The sequence below is a fragment of the Chiloscyllium plagiosum genome, unplaced genomic scaffold, assembly GCF_037043375.1.
Source record: "Chiloscyllium plagiosum isolate Xiang-an unplaced genomic scaffold, Cpla_swu_hap1 HiC_scaffold_10, whole genome shotgun sequence".
NCBI classification, from domain to species: domain Eukaryota; kingdom Metazoa; phylum Chordata; class Chondrichthyes; order Orectolobiformes; family Hemiscylliidae; genus Chiloscyllium; species Chiloscyllium plagiosum.
Window position 1 is genome coordinate 1,352,194 of NW_028270148.1, and position 26,770 is coordinate 1,378,963.

Genomic DNA, 26,770 nt, shown 5'->3' on the forward strand with positions numbered 1-26,770 from the left:
AGCCACATTAGGGAGATTTAAACAATCCTTAGATAAGCACATGGATGATGATGGGATAGTGTAGGGGGACGAGCTGAGAATAGTTCACAAGTCGGCGCAACATTGAGGGCTGAAGGGCCTGTTCTGCGCTGTATTGTTCTACGTTCTAAAGTGAACCAGATGGGTTTTAATGACACACCATAAGACTCAATCAACAGTGGTTGTATGATTGCCATTAGAGTAGCACACACGATTCCAATTTTTAATTGAATACAAATCTCAGCATCTGCCACGATGAGATTTGAACTACAGTTCTCAAAACATTAGCCTGGAGTTCTAGATTTTGATTCCAGTGACATGTACCACTGTGCCTGTTCTGGCCAAAGTGAACGACCTCACACTTAGCCCCCATGTTTTATTCCACCTAATACCTGTTGCTCACTCATTTATCTGGTCTACATATAATCATAAAATATCTACAGTGTGGAAAGAGGCCATTTGGCCCATCGGGTCCTGTAAAGTTGTCAGATGTTAGGTGTTAAATTTCTCCAGTATTTTATCCCTGCTGATATTAATGTAATTTCCTCACTCTCTCTAACTCAGGCTTCCATTGATTTTGGATGATCCTGAAGGCAAACACAATCTATTGGTGCACAGCCTCTGCCGTTTCCTCATTTCCAATCATATTTTCTCATGCTCTGCTTCAAAGAGACCTTTGATCTCACTAGTTGCTCTCTACCTCTTTTTCTCATCAGATTTTTGATGGTCCTTTAGTGGTTTCTAAAAGCATCCCATTCCAAACACTTCTGAATATTCTTTGCAACGTTTATAAGCAACCAGTCCGGTATGATCATATGAAATGGCTGAACAGGCTACACTGGCTGAATTGCTTAACACTAGTCCTGTACAATTTTGAAAATCCTTAGTAAGTCATGGATGGATGTTGATTGCTGAGTTTCTCTTTTCAGTAGAATATATTATTCCACACACATTTCAAAATTTTACTAAAATTGTCCTACTGTTTATTACCAGCTCTTTCCCTCGACCAATGTAATTTTCTTTGTTCGTGTTGAAAATTCTAGATGTGATTTAGTATATACTTTGTTCCAGCATTGGTGAAAGTAGAGCTGAGGCTGATGTGACACCAGGTTGCAGGCATGAACCCTCGTGGGGAGGTTGGTTTTCTGGATCACATCCACTTCTGACTGATGTGGCTCATTCAAATGTTCCATATCAATGCTGTGTTTGGGCCAGACATCTTAGTGTCCTGATCTACATGAATCCATGACCCCCTCATGATTTTTCTCACTATGTTGTTTGGTTAGCCAGTGGCTAGGGCACTACTGTTTCCATCAGGGCCAATGAGGAGGCATGCCTACTGCAGTGGCAGACAAAATCATGGCAGAACTCCCACAATGGTAACCAGTCAGATCTGTCTCCCATGGGACACCCATCCGTGAGAGTCATAGTTACCCCCACCAGTTAACAGCAAAGCTTACATTTGGTTACATCAGTTCACAAATGTCCTTTTAGGGAAGGAAACTGTCATCCTTACCTGGTCTGAGCTCGATGTGAGTCCAGCTGCACAGCAATGTGGTTTACTCTTAACTAGCCTCTGGGCAATTAAGGATGGTCAGTTAATGCTGGCCCAGCCAGTGATGCCTTCACCTTGTGAATGAATTTTAAAAATTACAGCAACTACTGAGAGCAAAATAAACTGGCTGTCTCAGGCTTGAGATGCCTTTTATTGCAGAGCAGAAACACAGTACCTTTTGGAAGTTCATTTGCTTCTCCCAAACATTCACAGGTCTAAACAGGATAGAGTGTTGCAGTCTTCTCTAACTCTGGCCTCTTGGGCATCCTCGGTTGTAATTGTCGATTGGCACTTGTGCCTTCTGCTGCTGGGGTTTTAAGCTATAAAAATTACCTTAAACCTTTGTATCTCTGTCTCTTTCTCTCTTTCTTTAAGGCATATGTCAAACCCACCTCTTTGACCAAGTCATAGATTCATACAGCATGGAAACACACCCTTCTGTCCATGCCAACCAAGTTTCCCAAACTAAACCAGTCCCAATTTTACATGCATTTGGCCCACATCCCTCTAAATCTTTCCTAATAACGTACATGTCCAAATCTCTTTAAAGTGTTGTAACTGTATGTGCATCTATCACTTCCTCTGGCAGTTCATTCTACATATGGACTACCCTCTGTGTAAAAATGTTGCCCCTCAGATCCCTTTTAAATCTTTTTCCTCTCACCTTAAAAATATGCCCCTTAGGTTTGAATTCACCCACCTGAGGGAAATGGCTTTTCATGTTATCTATTTCCCTCATGATTTTATAAATCTCTAAGGTCACCCTTCAACCTTCTATGTTCCAGTGGAAAAGATCCCAGCGTATCCAGCCCCTCCTTAGAACTCAATCCCTCGAGTCCTGGTAAATCTTTTCTGAACCCTCACCAATTTAATAATAATCTTCCTATAGCAGCAGGGTGACCAGAACTGTACACCATATTCCAGAATAAGCCTTAACAATGTCCTGTACAGTTTTAACATGGCATCCCAACTACTATACACAGTGGTCTGAGCAATGAAGGCAAGCATGCTAAACACCTTCTTAACAATCCTGTGACACAATTTTCAACGAACTATGTACCTGAACTCCTCAGTCTCGCTGTTCATCAACACTGTCCTTGTTTGTTTTACTGAAATACAGTACCTTGCATTTATGTAGGTTAAACCCCTCTAAGGCTATTGGCCCAATTGATCAAGATCCCTTTCTAATCTTAGATAACCTCCTTCACTGTCGACTATATCACCAATTTTGGTGTCATCCGCAAACTTACTAACCATGCCTCCTAAATTATCATCCAAATTGTTCATGTAAATGACAAACAACAGTGGATCCAGCACCGATCCCTGGTTACAGGCCTCCAGTCAGAAAAACAACCCTTCACCATCACCCTCTGGTTCCTACTGGCAAACCAATTTTATATCCACTTGGTAACCTCCACCTGAATCCCATGTAATCTAACTTTACTCATAAGTCTACCATGCGGAACATTGTCAATGGCTTTATTAAGTCCATGTAGACAACTTCTACCACCCTATCCTCATCAATCTTTTTGATTACATCCTCAAAAACGGAACTTAGTCAAGTTTGTGAGGCACGATTTCCCATGCTGAATATCTAATCAGTCCTTGCCTCTCCAAATGATACTTCTGATACCAGACTCATCAGTCTATAGTTCCCAGGCTTCTCCTTACAGCCTTTCTTAAATAAAGGCACAACATTAGCTACTCTGCAGTCCTCTGACAACTCACTCACACGTCCTTATATAGGTTGCTGTTTAACTAGCTTTCATAATGGTCTTTGAAACAATGGGATGTTTTATTGCATTAGAGGTGCTATATTAATCCAAGTTGTTGTTAAAATCTTGGTTAAAAATCACAACACCAGGTTATAGTCCAACAGGTTTAATTGGAAGCACTAGCTTTCAGAGCGACGCTCCTTCATCAAGGTGATTGTGGAGGGTTCGATCGTAACACAGAATTTGGAGCAAAGATTTGCAGTGTGATGTAACTGAAATTATACATTGAAAAACTGATTGTCTGTTAAGCCTTTCATCTGTTAGAATACAGTGATAGTTTCACTTCTTTCATGTGTAAATCACAAAACCCTTTTTTTAAAGTTGCATTCTCGGGTTAGCTGTTAACAATGGTGATAGCTGGACAATATGTTGAAGGTGTTAGCCCCCTGTGTTCTCTGTCTATGACCTGATGTTTAGATTGATTCTAATCTAAAAAGTGAGATAACAGAGTTTTACATAAATTCATGCAGTTTTTGAGCTCAGAGTTCAACATGAATGTATGCAGTTTTTGAGCAAAGTGCAATGTAACTCTGCAAGTACAAATTCACCCCACAAAATATATGTGTGCATGTGGGTCTTTGTCTGTGTGTGTGTGTCTGTCTGGGGTGGGGGTTGTGAGTGTGAGAAAGTGTGTGTGTGTAATGAGTGCAGAGTGTCTTAAGTCTGTGAGGGGGTGCATGTGTGAGTGTGGGAGTGTGTCTATAAGGGTGTGATGGGTGTCTGTATGTACCTGTGTCCGTGTGTATGTGAGAGTGTGTGTGTGTGTAGGAGTATCTGTGTGTGTGTGTGTGTGTAGTGCAATGGTGATCACCTGTATTGTGACATGAACCCAAGGTCCCGGTTGAGGCCCTCCCTATGGGTACTGAACTTAGCTATCAGCCTCTGCTCGGCCACTTTCCTCTGCTGCCTGTCCCGAAGTCCACCTTGGAGAATGGTCACCCGAAGGTCCGAGGCTGAATGTCCTGGACCACTGAAGTGTTCCCCAACTGGGAGGGAACCCTCCTGTCTGTTGATTGTTGTGCGGTGCCCATTCATCCGTTGTCGTAGCCTTTGCTCGGTTTCGCCAATGTACCATGTCTCCGGGCATCCTCGCCTGCAATGTATAAGATAGACAATGTTGGCTGAGTCACATGAGTACCTGCCATGTACACGGTGGGAGGTGTTCCCACGCATAATAGTGGTATCTATGTCCACAATCTGACACGTTTTGCAGTGTCCACCGTGACAGGGTTGTATGGAGTTGTCCTGAGAGCCGGGCAGTTTGCTACGAACAATGATCTGTTTGAGGTTTGGCGGTTGTTTAAAGGCAAGTAGTGGAGGTGTGGGGAAGGTCTTGGTGAGGTGCTCATCCTCATTGATAATGTGTTGCAGGTCACGAAGAACATGGTGTAATTTTTCACCCCCTGGAAAGTACTGAACAACGAAGGGTACCCTGTCGGTTGCAGCACGTGCCTGTCTCCTGAGGAGGTCCTTACGGTTCCTTGCTGTGGCACGTCGGAACTGGCGGTTGATGAGTTGAGAATCGTACCCCGTTCTTGTGATCCGGATCTGCTCAGATGAGGAGGAACGTGACAGACACCTGGAAGTACTCAAGGATGCCCTCACAAGAATGGGGTACGATGCTCAACTCATCGACCGCCAGTTCCGACGTGCCACAGCAAGGAACCGTAATGACCTCCTCAGGAGACAGACACGTGCTGCAACCAACAGGGTACCCTTCGTTGTTCAGTACTTCCCAGGAGCTGAAAAATTACGCCATGTTCTTCGTGACCTGCAACACATTATCAATGAGGATGAGCACCTCATCAAGACCTTCCCCACACCTCCACTACTTGCCTTTAAACAACCGCCAAACCTCAAACAGATCATTGTTCGTAGCAAACTGCCTGGCTCTCAGGACAACTCCATACAACCCTGTCACGGTGGATGCTGCAGGATGTATCAGACTGTGGACATAGGTGCCACCATTACGTGTGGGAACACCTCCGACCTTGTACATAGCAGGTACTCATGTGACTCAGCCAACGTTGTCTATCTTATACGTTGCAGACAAGGATGCCCGGAGACATGGTACATTGGGGAAACCGAGCAAAGGCTACGACAACGGATGAATGGGCACCGCACAACAATCAACAGACAGGAGGGTTCCCTCCCAGTTGGGGAACACTTCAGTGGTCCAGGACATTCAGCCTCGGACTTTCGGGTGACCATTCTCCAAGGTGGACTTCGGGACAGGCAGCAGAGGAAAGTGGCCGAGCAGAGGCTGATAGCTAAGTTCAGTACCCATAGGGAGGGCCTCAACCGGGACCTTGGGTTCATATCACATTACAGGTGATCACCATTGCACTACACACACACACAGATATTCCTACACACACACACACTCACATACACACGGACACAGGTACACACAGACGCGCACACAGACACCCACACACACCCTTATAGACACACACACTCCCACACTCTCACATGCACCCCCTCACAGACTTAAGACACTCTGCACTCAATATACACACACACACATACACACACTTTCTCACACTCACAACCCCCACCCCAGACAGACACACACACACAGACAAAGACCCACATGCACACATATATTTTGTGGGGTGAATTTGTACTTGCAGAGTTACCCTTCGTTGTTCAGTACTTCCCAGGAGCTGAAAAATTACGCCATGTTCTTCGTGACCTGCAACACATTATCAATGAGGATGAGCACCTCATCAAGACCTTCCCCACAAACTGCTCAAAAACTGCATACATTCATGTTGAACTCTGAGCTCAAAAACTGCATGAATTTATGTAAAACTCTGTTATCTCACTTGTTAGATTAGAATCAATTTAAACATCAGGTCATAGACAGAGAACACAGGGGGCTAACACCTTCAACATATTGTCTAGCTATCACCATTGTTAACAGCTAACCCGAGAATGCAACTTTAAAAAAAGGGTTTTGTGATTTACACATGAAAGAAGTGAAACTATCACTGTATTCTAACAGATGAAAGGCTTAACAGACAATCAATTTTTCAATGTATAATTTCAGTTACATCACACTGCAAATTTTTGCTATAAATTCTGTGTTACGATCGAGCCCTCCACAATCACCTGATGAAGGAGTATCGCTCCGAAAGCTAGTGTGCTTCCAATTAAACCTGTTGGACTCTAACCTGGTGTTGTGTGATTTTTAACTTTGTACACCGCAGTCCAACACCGGCATCTCCAAATTATGGTTAAAATCTTGAATCTTTTACAACTGTACAATGTCACGGAGCTGAATCATTCTGTGTGGGTGGATGGAGAGAGAGAGAGAGAGAGAGAGAGAGACTTGGCAAAAGGGCTGCTTTAGTTATGAGTAGGAGGGCTTTGAGAAGTGCTAGAATCCAATTTGCAGCTGCATTAGCTGGCGTGTTATGTGATTTGATCTCCCTACTCTGGTTGCTGTTCCTGGAGTATAGAGATTAGGGCCTCAGTGTGACTGCACTCCATTGCCTGCTCAGAAACTCTGAGCTGGGCTGCATGAAGATAGCAGGACTGCGTACCTTATCCTACTATGAGCACTGAACAACAAGGTGGGGTTTAAAATCAAACGGGCAGAGAAAGAGAAATGTACACAAATGCACACACTCCAGCTACTGGAGAGCAGTAATTGTGATGAGGTAAGTGTGCCTCAGTTTTGTGTCTCTGTGCATGTGTTGGTCATTGTGTTAGTGTGCATTTGTTTATGCTTCCTTGTATAGTGTTTGTCGGTCCATGTACATGTCCACTGGCTGTCCCTTGTGATGTTTGCTACAGGTAGAAATGGGTGTCTTGGTGGTGAAGCTGAACCTCACTGCTATCACACCTCCACCTGGATTATATCATGGAGAGGAAGGCCCATGATTGGACTTCCCGTATAATAACCGCTAAGGACCTCATCCCGCTGCTAATAGAATTAACCTCAATGTTGCCACACAACAACAAACTATGTGGCCACATGTCAGTGCTGGTTAGGGGTGAGGCCCCTTAGTCAGTGGTGCTCAGTAAGTGATTGAGGGACTATCCCACTGGCTCCCTCACCCAATCACTGCAACCTCACCAACCCCTCCTAGTAATCCCTTCCTGTGGCTTCACTTCATCCTGGGACTCTGATCGATGTCATTCTGACAGCAGCCATGGTATTCCAGCAGCACTGCTGAGCAAAAGAGGGGATGGCCTCTGATTGGCCAGTCTTGGTTGGTGACATTTGCACCTCTCGAGTTCTTGATCCCAGGATAGGTCCACTCAAGTGCTCAAGCAGCAAACTGATAGCCTTCCACTTAAACACAGTGTGATTTGAAATTGTTCCTTCATAAATTATTAATATATTGAAACGAAAATGCCAATGGGGTGGCACAGTGCCGCAGTGGTGAGCACTGCTGCTTGATAGTGCCAAGGACCCGGGTTTGATTCCAGCTTCGGGCAACTCTCTTTGTGGAGCTTGCACGTTCTTCCCGTGTCTGCATAGGTTTCTGTTGGGTGCTGTGGTTTCCTCCCACAGTCCAAAGATGTGCAGGTTAGGTGAATAGCACATGTTAAATTACCCAGTGTGTCCACGGGAAATACAGGGTTACAAGGATTGGGTCAGTGGGGTGACTATAGGTGGAATGCTCTTCAGAGCGTCAGAGTGAGCTCAATGGGCCGAATGGCCTACTTGCACACTGTAGGGAATTGATGATCTTTGATTTTGATTTTATGAACTGCTAGGTTCAACATTGAAATGAGTCTCTGCATTACTGAATGAATCTCAGAACTCCGTGTTTGCAGACTGACACTTTTTCACACACTGACACACACACCAGCTCTTTAACAGCAATATCAGAACATAAGAACTAGGATCAGAAGTAGGTAATTCAGCCTCTTGAGCCTGCTCTGCCATTCTGCTGTTCACATTGTGGCTGATGGAGCACCTCATACCTTTTACCCATCCTGTTGCTGTAGCCCTTAATGCTATTGACAATCAGATGTATATCAATTTCTGCCTTTAAACATACCCAAAGGCAGTTCTCTGTCACAGGAAATTCCAAAGGTTCACAACCCTTTGTGTGTAAAAAAAACTCCTCCTCTCAGACCGAAGTGGCATCCCCTTTGTTTATAAAATTGTGCCCATGGTTCGACTCTCCCCAACCAAGGAAAACATCCTACCTGCATCTACCCAGTGTATCCCTTTATCTTCTGGTTTCAATTGAATCACTTCTCATTCTTTGAAACGCTGGAGAATATAGGCGCAGTTTGCCTAAGCTCTCTCCATAGGACAGTCCCACCATCCCAGGGACAAGTCTGGTGAACCTTCATTGCACTCCCTCTATGACAATAGTGTCTCTGGATGTAGGTTTGCTCGCTGAGCTGGAAGGTTTATTTTCAGACGTATCGTTATCATACTGGGTAACATCTTCAGTTTCCTGCTTTCGATTTATATGTTAGGGTTCCCTTGGGTTGGTGATGTCATTTCCTATGGTGAGGTCATTTCCTGTTTTTTTTCTCAGAGGGTGGTAAATGGGATCCAAGTCAATGTGTTTGTTGATAGAGTTCTGGTTGGAATGCTATGCTTCTAGGAATTCTTGTGCGTATCTCTGTTTGGCTTGTCCTAGGATGGCTGTTTGTCCAATGTAGTGTTTGTTACAGTTCTTGCACAGTATTTTGTAAATGACATGAGTTTTGCTTGTTGCCTGTATAGGGTCTTTCAAGTTCATTAGCTGCTGTTTTAGTGTGTTGGTGGTTTGTGGGCTACCATGATGCCAAGGGGTCTGAGTAGTCTGGCAGTCAATTCTGAGATGTCTTTAATGTAAGGGAGAGTGGCTAGGGTTTCTGGACGTGTTTTGTCTTCTTGTTTGGGTTTGTTGCTGAGAAATCGATGGATTGTGTTCATTGGGTACCCGTTCTTTTTGAATACACTGTATAGCTGACTTTCCTCTGCTCTATGTAGTTCCTCTGTGCTGCAGTGTGTGGTGGCTCGTTGAAATAATGTTCTGCATTACTAGCAAAACAAGTAAAACTAACGTCATTTACAAAATACCGTGCAAGGACTGTAACAAACACTACATTGGACAAACAGGCAGAAAACTAGCCACCAGGATACATGAACATCAACTAACCACAAAAAGACATGGCCCTCTCTCTCTAGTATCCTTGCATACAGATGAGGAAGGACATCACTTCAACTGGGACAACACATCCATCCTAGGATAAGCCAAACAGAGACATGCACAAGAATTTCTAGAAGCATGGCATTCCAACCCGAAGCCTATCAAGAAACACATTGACTTGGACCCCATTTATCATCCCCTGAGATAAAAAACAGGAAATGATATCACTTCAGGAAATGACATCACTACAGGAAATGATATCACTAATCCAAGGAAGCCCAATTAGAAAGCAGGAGACACCAGCAGAGCTGGAGGCTCACTGATGATGTTACCTAGTATGATGATGATACGTCTGAAAATAAACCGTCCAGCTCAGTGAGCAAACTTACATCCAGAACCTCAACCTGAGCTACTTACTTCTCAACCTGTTAGCAATAATATCTTTCCTTAGAAAAGGAGACCAAAACTGCATGCACTACACCAGGTGCACTCTAACCAAGTTCCTATAGAATTGAAGAAAGTCTTCACTATTCCTGTACTCTAATCCTCTTGGTTAAAAGGCCAACATTGCATTAGCCTTCTCAATAGCTTTCTACACTTGCATGTTAGTTTTCAGTGACTTATTAACAAGACACCTTGGTCTCTTTCTACATCTTTCAGAGTCCCCTGGATTCAGGAATTGTACCTCTCGATTGGAAATTTGCTCATGTCATTCTGCTTTAAAGAAGGATGACAGAGGGAATTCAAGGAATTACAGACCAGTTAGCCTAACATCTGAGATAGGTTATTGTTGGAGTCTATAATCAAGGATTGGGTAACTGAACAGCTGTAAAAATTTCAAGTAATCAGTCAGCAAAGATCCACGAAGGGTAGGTCATGTTTTATTGAGATTTTTTTGAAGAGATTACAAAGGTAGCGGACAGAAAAAGTCAATGGATATTGTTGATGTGGAGTTCAAGAGGCTTTTGATAAAGTCCCACTCAAGACACTGTTTGGTAAGGTGGAATCCAATGGGATTGAGGGCAAATTATGGACATGGAAAGGAAATTGATTGAGAGACAGGAAACAGAGTTGGAATAAAGAGCTGGTGCAGGAGGGGGCTGGCTTCAGATTTTTGGATAATTGCGATCTCTTTCAAGTGATTGAGATGTACTAAAAGGATGAGTTGTGTTTTAACTGGAGGGACATCAACATCTAGGTGGGGAGGTTTGCTAGAGCAACTTGGGTGGATTTAAACTAGCAAAGTGAGGGTTGGGGACCAAAGCAGCAAGACAGAAATTGAACAGAAGTTAATAAAATAAACAGCCACGACCAGTCTAATGACGATGGTGAGGGAAGGAATTAGAAAAGATCAAAATGTGAGTTGAATGTTGGAGTAAATGATAAAGATGAGGTTAAGTGTTATTAGGGATTAATAAATAAGGATGGAGTGTGCGGGAAGGATGGAGTGTGCGGGAAGCCTGGTGCACAAGAAAAAGTTAACAGCTAAAGATAAACCAGTCGAACTTATTTAAAAGAGAAAATGAGGTCTGCAGATGCTGGAGATCAGAGATGGAAATGTGTTGCTGGAGAAGCGCAGCAGGTCATGCAGCATCTAGGGAACAGGAGAATCGACGTTTCGGGCTAATGCCCGAAACGTCGATTCTCCCGAACTTATTTAAAAACCTTGTATCTAGGTGCCCTCAGTATTTGGAATAAAGTTGATGAGCTGACAGCACAATTAGTGACAAATGGGTACGACCTGTTAGAGATTGCTGAAACATGGCTACAGGAAAATCAGGACTGGAAAGTTCAGTATCAAACAGATCTCCGTGTTCTAAAAGGATAGCTAAGGAGATAGAGGTGGAGTTGCTTTATTGGCTAAGGATGATATCAAGGCTGTATGAAGATATGATATAATAGGGACTAATATATTGAATCAGTCTGGGTGGAAATAAAAAGGGAAGAAACCTCTTGGAAGGGGTAATCTACAGGCTCCTGATCAGTACTTCCGAAGTAGAACATGGTATAAACCAGGAAATAATGTGGGCTTACGAGAAGGTCACAATGGTAATTGTGGCTATTTCTTAAGACAACATGCTATGGAGCCAACCAGAGAACTGGCTCCTTTAGATTTGGTATGATGTAATGAGGAAGGATTAATAAATGGTCTTGTAATTTAGGATCGTCTTGGAAGGAGTGACCACAACGTGCTAGGGTTTCAAATTCAGATTGAAAGAGTGAGGACAGGAACAGACAAGAGTTTTAGTGTTGGGCAAAGATAATTGTACTGACCTGAGGAAGGAGTTGGCCCAATTGGGTAAAAATATTAAAGGATTGGACAGTTGAAAAACAGTGGCAGATGTTTAGGGAAACACTAAATACCTCTCAATTCTTGTATTCCTGAGAGATAGAGGAATTATAAAAAGTTGAAAAATCATCCATGGCTTAATAAGGAAGTCAAGGATAATATCAAGGCAAAGATTAGGGCTTATTATACTGCAGACATTATTGGCAAATCAGGAGGATTTGGAGAACTTTAAACATCAGCAAAGGATTACTAAAAACAAAATCAAAAGAGCTAAGATGAACTACAAAAGGAAACAACAGAAAGCATAAACACCGATACCGAAAGCTTCTATAAGTATATAAAAAGGAAGAGAATAATGAAAGTAACTGTTGACTCTTTACAGGACGAAAGTCGTAAGGTAATACTGGGAAATTCAGAAATGGCGGAGACGCGAACCAATATTTTGTCTCTGTTTTCACAATAAAATATAATATTTTGTTCTCATATTCTGCAGTTACTACAGAAGTACTTGGTGATAACGACAACAATGGAGAAGGTATTAAAAAAGCTCATGGGATTGAAGGCAGTTAAGTCCCCAGGGCCTGATGGCCTGCACCCGAGGGTATTAAAAGAAGTGGCAGTAGAGATAGTGGGAACATTGGTTATGATCTTCCAAAATTCCCTGGATTCTGGAAAGGCGCTAGTGGATTGGAAACATGCTAATATGACACCTCTATTCAAAAAAGATGATGGACAAGAAGGGGGGAACTATAGACCAGTTAGTTTGACCTTTTGTAGTGGGAAGTTGCTGGAGTCAATTATAAAGGAGGAGATAACTGAACACTTGGAAAAACAAAGCTCAATTCACTAGTGTCAGCACAGTTTCATGAAGGGCAAATTGTGGTTGATAAACTTGCTGGAGTTCTTTTTGAGGATGTAAGCAGCAAGGTGGATATTGGGGATATGGTAGATGTGGTACACCTAGACTTTCAGATGGCATTTGATAAGGTGCCACATTAAAGACTGATCTAGAAGGTTGGATCCCAGAGAGTGAATGGTAGAGCATTGACTTGGATAGAGGATTGGCTGACTGATAGGAAGCAGACAGTCGGAATAAATGGGTCCTTCTCTAGATGGGATGGCCAGCTGTAACTAGTGGTGTGCTGTAGGGTTCAGTTCTCAGACCTCAACTATTTACAATCCGTATACAAGCAGGTGACAGAGTTTAACATAACAAAATTCGTGGATGATACTAAAACAGGTGGGAAAGCAGGCAGTGATGAGGAGGTAAAGAGTTTACAGTTGGATATTGACAGGCTAGAAGAAAGGGCCAGAATCTGGCAGATGGAGTTCAATCTAGTTAAGTGTGAGGTCATCCATTTTGGCAGGAACAATAAAAGGGCAAGTCATTATTTAAATGGGATTTAAGGTGCATCAGTGCACCTGGATCTGGGAGTGTTTGTGCATGAATTGCTGAAAGTGGCAACATAGAACATAGAAAAGTACAGCACAGAACAGGCCCTTCGGCCCACGATGTTGTGCCAAGGATTATTCCTAATCTGAAATAAAATAACCTGTTGTTGTGGTTCTGTTCGCCGAGCTGGGAATTTGTGTTGCAGACGTTTCGTCCCCTGTCTAGGTGACATCCACAGTGCTTGGGAGCCTCCTGTGAAGCGCTTCTGTGATCTTTCCTCCGGCATTTAAAGTGGTTTGTACCAGCCGCTTCCGGTTGTCAGTTCCAGCTGTCCGCTGCAGTGGCCGGTATATTGGGTCCAGGTCGATGTGCTTAGAGATTGAATCTGTGGATGAGTGCTGTGCCTCTAGGAATTCCCTGGCTGTTCTCTGTTTGGCTTGTCCTATAATAGTAGTGTTGTCCCAGTCGAACTCATGTTGCTTGTCATCTGCGTGTGTGGCTACTAAGGATAGCTGGTCGTGTTGTTTCGTGGCTCACCAGGACAAAGGACCCGATACCTAGCATGAGCAAAACCAACGTAGTGTACAAAATCCCATGCAAGGACTGCACAAAACACTACATAGGACAAACAGGAAGACAGCTAACGATCTGCATCCATGAACACCAACTAGCCACAAAACTACACTACCAGCTATCCTTAGTAGCCTGAAGAAGGGCTTATGCCCGAAACGTCGATTCTCCTGTTCCCTGGATGGTGCCTGACCTGCTGCGCTTTTCCAGCAACACATTTTCAGCTCTGATCTCCAGCATCTGCAGACCTCACTTTCTCCACAACAATAAGCTACAAATCTTCTTGCAAACTTTGAATAAAATAAGCTAACCCACGCACCCCTCAATTCATTCTGTCCATGTGCATATCCAGCAGTCGCTTAAATGTTCCTAACGACTCTGCTACCACCACCACCACTGGCAATGCATTCCATGCATTCACAACTCTGTGTAAAGAACCTACCTCTGATGTCTCCTCCATACATTCCTCCTAACTCCTGAAGACTATGCCCCCTTGTGCTAGTCAATCCTGCCCTGGGGAAAAGTCTCTGGCTATTGACTCTATCCATTCCTCTCATTACCTCGTATGTCTCGATCAGGTCACCTGTCTTCCTCTTTCTCTCCAGAGAGAAAAGTCCGAGCTTAGTCAACCTCTCTTCATAAGACGAGCCTTCCAGTCCAGGCCTGATAAACCTTCTTTGCACCCTCTCCAAAGCTTCCATATCTTTCCTTTAATAGGGCAACCAGAACTGGACACAATATTCTAAGTGTGGTCTCACCAGGGACTTGTAGAGCTGCAGCAAAACCTTGTGGCTCTTAAACTTGATCCTCCTGTTAACGAAAGCCAAAACACCATTTGCTTTCTTAACAACCCTATCCACTTGGGTTGCAACTTTTAGGGATCTATGCACTTGAACACCAAGATCCTGCTGTTCCTCAACACTGCCAAGAATCCTGTCTTTAATCCTATATTCAGCATTCAAGTTTGACCTTCCAAAATGCATCACTTTGCATTTATCCAAGTTAAGCTCCATCTGCCATTTCTCTGCCCAGCTCTGCATCCTGTCTATGTCACGCTGCAGCCTGCAGTAGCCCTCTATACTATCGACGACACTTCCAAACTTTGTGTCATCGGCAAATGTTCTCACCCACCCCTCAACCTCCTCATCCAAGACATTTATAAAAACTCCAAAGAGCAGAGGCCCAAGAACAGAGCCCTGCGGGACACCACTCACCATTGACCTCCAGACAGAATACTTTCCATCTATGACTGCACTCTGGCTTTTGTCAGCCAACCAATTCCGAATCCAGATAGCTAGATCTCCCTGTATCCCATACTTCCTGACTTTATGAATGAGCCTACCATGGGGAACCTTATCAAATGCCTTGCTGAAGTCCATGTACACCACATCCACTGCTCGACCTTCATCAACCTGCCTTGTCACCTTCTCAGAGAACTCAATAAGATTTGTGAAGCATGACCTGCCCCTCACAAAGCCATGCTGACTGCCTTTAATCACGCTATGCTTTGCCAAATAGTCATAAATCCTATCCCTCAGAAGTCTTTCAAAAACTTTGCTGATCACAGACAGAAGACTAACTGGTCTGTAATTGCCAGGCATTTCCCTATTCCCCTTCTTGAAAAGAGGAACAACATTTGCTTCCTTCCAATCCTCTGTTACAACTCCCGTGGAGAGTGAGGAGGCAAAGATCTTCGCCAGCAGCTTAGCAACCTCCTTTCTTGCTTCCCGGAGCAGCATGGGATAAATCAGGTCTGGCCCTGGGGACTTATCAATCTTAATGTTTGCCAAAATTTCAAGCACATAAACTTCATCAATCTCGATCTGTTCAAGCCTGTTTCTCAGCTCCTCAAAGTTCTCATTCACAACAAGGTCCAAGTGAAAACCGAAGCAAAAAGCTCATTTAGGGCGACCCTATCTGCTCAGACTCCACACACAAGTTCCCTATGCTATCTCTGACTAGTCCTACCTTCTCCCTGATCATTCTCTTATTCCTCACATATGAGTAAAATGCATTTGGGTTCTCCCTAAACCTTCCTGCCAAGCCTTTCTCGTGCCCCCTCTGGCTCCTCAGTCCATTTCTGAGCTCCTTTCTAGTAAGCCTGTAATCCTCTAAAGCTGTGCTAGATCCTTCCTTCCTCCACCTTACGTAAGCTGCCTTCTTCCTTTTGACGAGAAGCTCCTCTGTTCTCGTCATCCAAGGTTCTTTAATCTTACCCCTTCTCACCTGTCTCAGAGAAACAAATTTATGCATCACTCACAACAACGCTCCTTAAACAGTCTCCACATGTCTGCTGTGCCCTTTCTGTGGAACAATTGCTCCCAATCTGTACTTCCCAACTCCTGTCTAATGGCGTAATATTTTCCTTTACCCCAATTAAATATCTTCCCTCGATAACTGCTCCTTTCCCTCTCCAAGGCTATGGTAAATGTGAGGCAGTTGTGATCACTGTCACCAAAATGTTCACTCACCACAAGATCTGACACCGGTCCTGGCCTATTGCCGAGCACCAAATCCAAAATGGCCTCTCCCCTCGTCGGCCTGTCTACATACTGAGTAAGGAAACCTCCTGAACACACCTGACAAAAACGGGTCCATCCAAACCATCTGCACTAACGATGTTCCAGTCGATATTGGGAAAGTTGAAATCACCCATAACAACAACCCTGCTACATCTGCATTTTTCCAAAATCTGCTGGTCTATGGGTTCTTCAATCTCCCTACTGCTATTGGTCTGTAGAAAACCCCCAATGAGGTGGCTGTTCCTTTACTGTTCCTAACTTCCACCCATACTGACTCAGTAGACAAACCTTCCTCAACAACCTTCATTTCTTTAGCTGTGATGCACTCTCTAATTAGCAATGCTACACCCCCTCCTCTTTTTCCACCCTCCCTGCTCTTTTTAAATGTTCTAAACCCTGGAACATCTAGCAACTATTCCTGCCCCTGTAAAACCCACATCTCCATTATAGCCACAATGTAATAGTCCCAAGGACTGATCCATGCTCTAAGTTCATCACTCTTATTTCTGACACTCTGTGTGTTAAAGCAGACACACTTTAGCCCATCCTTTTGTTTCATCACATGAAAAACTTTCCGTTCTATTCGCTACATCCTGTCACAGCCCTATATACAACTACCGCCCTCTCAGATATGGAGCTCTGGTTCCCACCCCCCCTGCCAAACAAGTTTCGACCCTCCCCAACCACACGAGCAAATCTCTTACCCAGGACATTTGTGCTCCTCCAGTCCTGGTGCAACCCGTCCTTCGTGTATAGTCCTACCTTCCCCAGAAGGTATCCCAATCGTCTAAGTATGTGAAGCCCTCACTCCTGCACCAGCCTCGCAGCCACGTGTAAAGCTGCACTTGCTGACTCTTTCCTCATTGTCACGGTAGCAAACCTGAGATCACTACTCATCCTGCTCTTCAGCTTCCAACCTAACTCTCTGTAGTCACTTTTCAGATCCTCAATTCCTTTCCTGGCTATGTCATTGGTGCCAATATGTACCACGATTTCTGGCTGCTCCCCCTCCCCGTTCAGAATCCTGTAAACCCAATTGGCGACATTCCAGACCCTGGCACCAGGGAGGCAACATACCTTCCGGGAGTCCCGTTCCTGACCACAAAAGCTCCTGTCAATCCGTCTAACTATTGAGTCCCCTACCACTAGCGTTTTTGTATTGTCCTCTCATTTCCCTTCTGAGCCTCAGTGCCAGAGACCTGACAACTATGGCTTTTCCCTGGTAGTCCAAGAGTGTGGTACTGGAAAAACACAGCCAGTCAGGCAGCATCCGATGAGCAGGAGAATTGATGTTTCAGGCATAAGCCCTTCATCAGTAAGGCTTATGCCCGAAATGTCGATTCTCCCGCTGTGCCTTTCCAGTACCACCCTCTTGACTCTGATCTCCAACATCTGCAGTCCCCATTTCCTCCTTTCCCCTGGGAGGCCGTCCCCACCAGCAATATCAAAAACGGTATACTTATTGCTGAGGGGAACGGCCACAGAGGATTCCTGCTGTCTGTCAGTTCCCTTTCCTCCTCTTGGCTGTAACCCAGCTGTCTTTATCCTGTGTCTGAGGAGTGACCACATTCCTGTACATCCTCTCATTTTCTCCCTCAACCTCCGGGATGATCCGTAGTTCATCCAGCTCCAGTTCCCTAACTTGGTTTTCGAGGAGCTGGAGTTGGGTGTACTTCCTGCAGATGTGGTCGGCAGAGACATGTGTAATGTCTCTGACCTGCCACATTCTGCAGGAGAAACATGTAACTGCCCTGTCAGCCATACCCCGCTAATCTGAAAGCCCACACAGGACTAAACAAGGAAGAGAATAAAAGAAAAAAAATTAGAACACCTGAAAAATTACCGGGTTTACAGACATTTAGTAAGGTTAGAGGAGGTGGGTGGGAGGGAGGTCCTATAGTGTGGGATCTTGGGTTTCCTGGCTTCTCTCCGCCCTCTCTCCTTGCCGCTCTGCTCAAAATATAATAAGAAAGACAAATGCAATCCTAGCATTTGTTGCAAAAGGACTGGATTATAAAAGTAATGTTGTTAAAATTATATTGGCGTTGGTAAGACTACACTTGGACTATTGTGTCCACCTTCTGGTCGAGGAGAAAGTGAGAGCTGCAGATAGAGTCATAGAGATGTACAGCTCGGAAATAGATTCTTTGGTCCAACTTGTCCATGCCAACCTGATAGCCCAACTTTATCTAGTCCCATTTGCCAGCACCCAGCCCATATCCCTCTAAACTCTTCCTATTCACGTACCCATCCAGGTGCCTTTTAAATATTGCAATTGTACCAGTCTCCACCACTTTCTCTGGCAGCTCATTCCATACACGTATGAAAACCTCTGTATGAAAAGGTTGCCCCTTAGATCCCTTTTATATCTTTCCTCTCTCACCCTAAACCTATGCCTTCTAGTTCTGGACTCCCCCACCACAGGGAAAAGAATTTGCCTATTTATCTTATCCATGCTCCTCATGATTTTATAAACCTCTATAAGGTCACCCCTCAGCCTCCAATGCTGGAGGGAAAACAGCCCGAGACTATTCAACCTCTCTCTAAAGCTCAAATCCTTCAACCTGGCAACAACCTTGTAAATCTTTTCTGAACCTTTTCTGAACCTTTTCATAACGTCCTTCTGATATGAAGGAGACTAGAATTGCTCGTAATATTCAAAAAGTGCCCTAAACAATACTCTGTACAGCCGCAAATGACCCCCCAACTCCTTTATTCAGTGCCCTGACCAATAAAGGAAAGCATACCAAACACCATTTTCACTATCCTATCTACCTGTGACTCCACTTTCAAGGCACTATGAACCTGCACTCCAAGGTTTCTTTGTTCAGCAACACTCCCTAGTACCTTACCATTAAGTGTATTAAGTACTGCAAAGATTTGTTTTTCCAAAATGCAGCACCTCACATTTATCTGAATTAATCTCCATCTGCCACTCCTCATCCCATTGGCCCATCTGGTCAAGATCCCATTTTACTCCTGAGGTAACCTGTCCACAACACTTCCAGTTTTGTTGTCATCTGCAAACTTACTAACTATACCTCTTATGCTCACATCCAAATCATTTATATTAATAATGAAATGTAGTGGACCCAGCACTGATCCTTGTGGCACTCCACTGGTCACAGGCCTCCAGTCTGAAAAACAACCCTCCACCACCACCCTCTGTCTTCTACCTTTGAGCCAGTTCTGTATCCAAATGGCTAGTTACCCCTGTATTCCATGAGATCTAACCTTGCTAACCAGTCTCCCATGGGGAACCTTGTCAAACACTTTACTGAAGTCCATATAGATCACATCCACCACTCTGTCCTCATCAATCCTCTTTGTTACCTTTTCAAAGAAAACTCAAGTAAGTTCGTGAGACATGATGTCCCATGATTCCTTATGAAGGGCTTCTGCCCGAAACATCGATTCTCCTGCTTCTCGGATGCTGCCTGACTGACTGTGCTTTTCCAGCACCACACTCTTCAACTCTCCTTTCTTGAGGAAGGTTGCGGTGGCACTGGAGGCGGTTCCAAGGAGGTTCACCAGGTTGATTTCAGGGATGAGAAGGCTGTTATATGAGGAATGGTTAAATAGCTTGGAGTTGTATTTCTAGAGTCAAAGTGTGGTACTGGAATAGCACAGCCAGTCAGGCTGCATCGGAGGAGCAAGAGAATCGACGGTTTGGGCATTAGCCCTTCATCAGGAATAATGATGAAGGGCTTATGCCTGAAACACCATTACCCCTTCACTTATCCCAGGACGATTTTTTAAAAATCCAAATGTCTGTTTATCACACCTTCATGAGAAATTCTAGCATTTTCTGTACATCTGATGTAAGGCTGGCAGGTTTTCAGTTCCCAGTTTTTTTTCTCTTGCCCCTTTCTTAAATACTTGTTAGTTTCAGATAAGCAGGAGTCATTCCAGAATCATTGGAATTTGGCAAGAATCAAGTTTCAGCCCACTGTGATCTAAATGATCAGGTGCTGAGTATTTATCAACTTCCATGCTCCTTTCATGTCTCCCATACACCCTTCTTATCAATGCTAATTTCCATCAACTCCTGATTCTCCTGAGTCACTTGGACCTCTTGATAAGCTGTTGATGATCCCTTCTATCACTGGACAGATGATTAAGAGTAGATTGATGGGGCAGTAATTGGCTGAGTTGAAGCTGTCCACCTTTTTGAGAGTAGGACAAACCTGGGCAGTTTTCCATTTGTTGAGTAGATGCCAGTGTTGTAGCTTTACTGATACAGCTTGGCCAGAAGTGGGGCAAGTTCTAGAGCACATGTCTGTTATATTATTTTTGAAATGCTGTCAGGTTCAGACTGCAAAGTCTACCTAATTCCGCCAGCCATTTCTGGATATCATATAGATTGAATATAGTTGGCTGAAGACTGACATCTGTGATGGTAGTGACCTCTTGAGGATGTGGAGGTGCTGGTGTTGGACTGGGCTGGACAAACTCAATAGTCACATGACACCAGGTTATTGTCATTCAGGTTTATTTGAAATCACAAATTTTCAGAGCGCTGCTCCTTCCATCAGGTGAAGTGAAGGGAAGTGCACAGAATTAATACGCGGAGAGATCATTATGAGGTAATTATAGGTAATTAAGAGTCTCAAAACGTTGTATAAATGTACTTATTAATCAGTTTGTTGACACTCCACTCACGCTATTTGTGCTATCCGATGAAGGAAAGTCTTGGACTATAACTTGGTGTTGTGTAACTTCTGAACTCCGAGGCCAAGATGCCAGGATCATCCACTTGGCACACCTGGCTGCAGATTGTTGTAAATGCTTCAACCTTGGGATCCATGCACACTGACTGACTCATAGGAAACTCATATTCCACTCGTTTGAAATTCAGACAGAGAGTCATGCAGCATGGAAACAGACCCTTTGGTTTAAGGAGTCCATGTTGACCATGTTCGCAAACTAAACTAGACCTAGTCCCTCCTGTCTGAATATGGCCCAAATCTCCCCAAACTTACCTGTTAATGTACTTACCCAAAGTATTTTAACATTGTAATTTGCATTCCACTCACAAGCCACTCCCTGTAAAAATGTTGCTGCATCATGTCCTTTTCAAGGCTTTCTCCTCTCACCTTAAAAATATGCCCCCTAATTTGGATCTCCCTCACCCGAGGGAAAGACCTTTACTTTCACATTAAATGTTGTAATTGTACCAGCCTCCACCGCTTTCTATGGTTGCTCATTATCCACACACCACCCTGTGCATGAAAAGGTTGCCCTTTAGGTCCATTTTAAATCTTGCACCTTAAACCTATGCCGTCTAGTTTTGGACTCCCCTACCCTGGGAAAAAGACCTTGGCTATCCACCTTATTACTACCCCTGATGATTTTATAAACCTCAATAAGGTCACCCCTGAACTTTCTACACTCCAGAGAAAAGTCCCAGTCTTTCCATTTTATTTTTATAATTCAAACCCTCCATTCCTAGCACCATCCTGGAGAATCTTAGATCAACCCTCTCCAGTTTCATAATATCCTTTCTAACAACGTGGCCAGAACTGCACATAGAACTCTAGAAGAGGCTTCACTAACGTCACATACAATCTCAACATAGGGATATCGTACTGCAATGTTCTAATCCCGTAATCACTCAAAGCACTCACAATGAGTACTAGGTTACTTTCAAAAAGTGCAGCAATTTGTTAACAACCATTGGTTTTTAAAACAGTTCTTTCCATTTCAGTCTGAAACAGTTTTAAAAAAAAATTCATAAGTCTATGGTCTTTATATTTCCATTCACACTGACTTACTGGCATACAGGTGACACACACACTGACTCTTACTGGGGTACGGATCCCACACACACTGACTCTCACTGGGGTATAGAGTCCCACTGGCACAGACTGCCACTGGGGTATGCATTCCACATATACGGCTTTTACTGGGCTATAGGGCTTACACATACTCCACTGGCTTCTGGATCCCACGTGCAATGACTTTCACTAGGCTTCCGTCTCTCTCACTCTGACTCTGTTTGGGGTACAGAGTCAAAAAGCGTGGTGCTGGAAAAGCACAAACGGTTAAGCGGCATCCAAGGAGCAGGAGATTCGACGTTTCGAGAATAAGCTCTTCATCAGGACTGGGGTGGGGGGGGTCCTGAGGGGGCTGAGAGATAAATGGAAGGGGGGTGTGGTGGGGAAAGGTAGCTGGGAATGCGATAGATGGATGAAGGTGGGGTGTGATGGTGATAGGTCAGAGTGGAGCGTGGAGCGGATAGGTGGGAAAGAAGATGGAAAGATAGGACAGTTCAAGAAAATTCCCAAACCACCAAGAGTGTGCAAGTCCTGGGGAGCCTTCACCACCAACTTCTAGCCATCTGACACCTGGAGGAAGAACACCTCATCTTCCAGCTTGGAACCCTCCAACCATGTGACATCAATGTCGATTTCACCAGTTTCCTCATTTCCTCTCCCCTCCCCTCCCCTCCACCTGCCCCATCTCAGATCCAACCCTCCAAATGGGCACTGCCCTCTTGAACTGTCCTACCTGTCCATTATCCTTCCCACCTATCTGCTCCACCCTCTACTCTGACGTATCACTATCAGCCCCCACCTTCATCTACCTAGCGCATTCCCAGCTATCTTCCCCTCAGGCCCAACCCCCCCCCCCCCACCCATTTATCTCTCAGCCTCCTTGCACAATCCCCCCATCCAACATTCCAGATGAAGGGCTTATCCTGGAAGCATCAACTGTCCTGCTCCTCGGATGCTGCCTGACTGGCTGTGCTTTTCCAGCACCACACTTTTTCACTCTGATCTCTAGCATTTGCATTCTTCTCTTTCTCCTCTTTGGGGTACAGTCCTACACACTAACTCTCACTGATGTAGGGGGTCCCACATCTAGTGACTCGCACTGGGACATAGACCCGCACAAACACTGGCTCTTTCTGGGTTACGGGATCCGTACAAACTGACTGTCACTGGGTATGGATCCAATACTAAAAATAGGACATAGAACAGTACAGCACAATACAGACCCTTCAGCCCTCTATGTTGTGCCAGCCTTTTATCCTACTCTATGATCAAACAAACCTATATACCCTTCATTTTACTGTCATCCATGTGCCTATCCAAGAGTTGCTTCAATGTCCCTACTGCTTAAAAGACTTTATTCCCACCGCTGGCAGTCCATTCCATGCACCCACCACTCTGTGTAAAGAACCTGTCTCTGACATCTCCCTCAACCTTCCTCCAATCACCTTAAAATTATGCTTCCTTGTAATAGACATTTCCACCCTGGGACAAAGTCTCTGGCTATCCACTCTATCTATGCCTCTCAATATCTTGTACACCTCTATCAAGTCACCTCTCGATATTCTTCGCTCCAATGAGAAAAGCCCTTCCTAAGACATGCCCTCCAGTCCAGGAAGCACCCTGGTAAATCTCTTCTGCACCCTCTCTAAAGCTTCCACATCTTTCCTTTAATGAGACGACCAGAACTGAACATGCTTTTCCAGTATGGACTAACCAGGGCTCTATAGAGCTGCAGCATAACCTCATTGCTCTTAAACTCAATCCCCCTGTTAATGAAAGCTAACACACCATACGCCTTTTTAACAACTTGATCAACTTGGGTAGCAATTTTGAGGGATCTATGGACATGAGCTCTCTGTTTTTGCCAATAATTCTGCTTTTAACTCTGTATTCTGCATTCAAATTCAACCTTCCAAAGTGAATGACTTCATACTTTTCCAGTTTGAACTCCATTTACCCAGTTCTGCCTCCTGTCCATGTCCCATTGCAACTTGCAACTGCCCTCCACACTATCCACCACTCCACCAACCTTTGTATCATCGGCAAACGTACTAACCCATCCTTTCACTTCCTCATCCAAGTCATTTTTTAAAAATCACAAGGAGCACAGATCCCAGAACCGATCCCTGTGGAACACCACTGGTCACCAAGCTCCAGACTGAATATTTTCTATCTACCACCACCCTCTGACTTCTATGTGCCAGCCAGTTCTGTATCCAGACGGCCAAAGTTCCCTGTATCCCATGCCTCTATACTTTTTGAATGAGCCTACCATGGGGAACCTTATGAAACACCTTGCTAACTCTCACTACTGACTCACACTACAGTGCTGTCAAGTGCTTACATGAAGAACGAGGATTGTGTTGCAGTTCAGAAAAGTATCTGATGTGCTCAGTGTGTCACTGATGGCTCAGTTCTGCTGTAACCTGCCTTTCATATGTGATCTGCACTGTGCCTCAGGTGGATGTGAAGGATTGCGAATAGTTGCTGGAGCTGACGATTGAGTAGTAAAGCTGAGTTAGGCATGATCCTGTTTGTTATAATATTTCCTACCTGCTGTATGCTTTCAGGTGGGAGATCATTGAAAATGAGTGCTCCCGGGAATGGAACTGCAGAGCCTGCAACCTCCAACCCTGCAAACTCTGATGCTCGTAAGCGGAGGCTACCTCCGTATGACACTATGGGACACAGGTATGGATCCAAGACACAGTGGTAATTAGTCTGAAAATTGTGGGAAACTGCTGGCATGCTTTGTGAGGTCTACCCTAGATCTTTGTGGGAAGCTAGAGAAGTGATTTCTGAGCCTCTTGCTAGATATTTGTATCATCGATAGGCACAGGTGAGGTGCCAGAAGACTTGACATTGGGTAACTTGATGGCAGTATTTAAGAAAGGTAGTAAGGAAAAGCCAGGTAACTATAGACAGTTGAGCCTGAAATCAGTGTTGGGCAAGTTGTTGGAAGGAATCCTGAGGGGCAGGATGTACTTGGAAAGGCATGGATTGATCAGGGACTGTTAACATGGCTTTGTGTCTGGGAAATCATGTCTCACTAACTTAATTGATCTTTTTGAAAAAGTAACAAAGAGGATCGATGAAGGCAAAGTGGTGGATGTGGTCTACATGGACTTCAGTAAGGTGTTTGACAAAGCTTTACAAAATAGGCTGGTTAGCAAGGTTAGATCTCATGGAATACAGGGAGAACCAGCCATTTGGATATCCAATTGGCTTGAAGGTAGGAGACAGAGGGTGTGACGGAGGATTGCTTTCCAGACTGGAGGTCTGTGACCACTGGAGTGCCACAAGGATTGATGCTAGGTCCACTACTACTTATCATTTATTTAAATGATTTGGATGTGAATCTAGGAGGTATGGTTAGTAATTGTACAGATGACACCAAAAGTGGAGATGTAGTGGACAGTGAAGAAGGTTACCTTCGTGGATAATGGGATCTTGATCAGATGGGCTGGTGGGCCGAGGAGTGGCAGATGGAGTTTAATTTAGAAAAATGTGAGGTGCTGCAGTTTGGACAAGCAAATCAGGGTAGGTTTTACACACTTAATGGTAAGATCCTGGGGAGTGTTGCTGAACAAAGAGACCTTGGAGTGCAGGATCATAGCCCCTTGAAAGTAGAGTCGCAGGTAGATAGGATAGTGAAGAAGGCGTTTGGCATGCTTTCCTTTATTGATCAAAGTATTGAGTACAGGAGTTGGGAGGTCATGTTGTAGCTGTACAGGACATTGGTTAGGCCACGTTGGAATATTGTGTTCAAATCTGGTCTCTCTGCTATAGGAAGGATGTTGTGAAACTTGAAAGAGTTCAGAAAAGATTTACAAGAATGTTGTCAGAGTTGGAGGGTTTGAGCTATAGCGAGGAGCTGAATAGGCTAGGACTATTTTCCCTAGATAGTCAGGGGCTGAGGGGTGACCTTAGAGAAGTTTATAAAATCTTGAGGGACACGGACAAGGTGAATAGTCAGGTCTTTTCCCTCGAGTAGCACAGTCCAGCACTAGAGGGCATAGGTTTAAGGTGAGAGGGGAAGGATATAAAAGGGACCTAAGAGGCACCTTATTTTGGCAGAGCGTGGTATGTGCATGGAATGAGCAGCCAGAGGAAGTGGTGGATGCTGGTACAATGACAAAACTTAAAAGGCATCTGAATGGGTATATGAATAGGAAGAGGTTAGAGGGATATGGGCCAAGTGCTGGCAAATGGAACTAGATTAATTTAGAATATCTGGTCGGCATGGATGAGTTGGATCGAAGGGTCTGTTTCCATTCTGTACATCTCTATGAGATGGTGGGATGAATGAATGGCTGGGTAATGTTGGAGAAAAGAGAGAGAGAGAGAGAGACAGTAATTCACAGAACAGTATTAACAACTCACCTGGACAAGGCTGAGTAAAGGCAAAAGGAATGTTGGGATCAGTGGAATTCAGTGGTTAAACTGCAATGTTTACTTTGTACAAATCATTGTCCAGTCCACAATAAGAGCCTTTGTGCAACTTTGAACTCCACACAATGGGTATAAGAGGGAAAAAACACAATGACTGAGATTCACCTGGTATTAGAAAATAAAGTACTGAAAAGTCAGGATAGTTTTAATCAGAACAAAGCATTTTCAGTGACATAGTGTGATTGAACAGAATATTGGGACATAAAGATCCTTGTTTCCACGCTATTGAAAGTTTCTGGGGACACACCTAACAGATTAAAGACAAGCGTGTTAAGGCAGATGAGAATAAACTGGTAGACATTTATGAC

At 44.2% G+C, this 26,770-nt stretch overlaps 1 protein-coding gene across 1 annotated transcript in view; it reads left to right on the forward strand.

Annotated features, from left to right (window-relative positions):
- Window positions 1-6,839: 6,839 nt before the first annotated feature.
- ncoa1 (nuclear receptor coactivator 1) overlaps window positions 6,840-26,770 on the forward strand; it is a 100,924-nt gene continuing 80,993 nt past the window's right edge. The window contains exons 1-2 of the mRNA XM_043695214.2: window positions 6,840-7,013; window positions 24,581-24,701. Of these exons, the coding sequence (XP_043551149.2) occupies window positions 24,598-24,701 (104 nt within the window). The 5' untranslated portion in view covers window positions 6,840-7,013; window positions 24,581-24,597. The remainder of the gene's footprint in view (window positions 7,014-24,580; window positions 24,702-26,770) is intronic.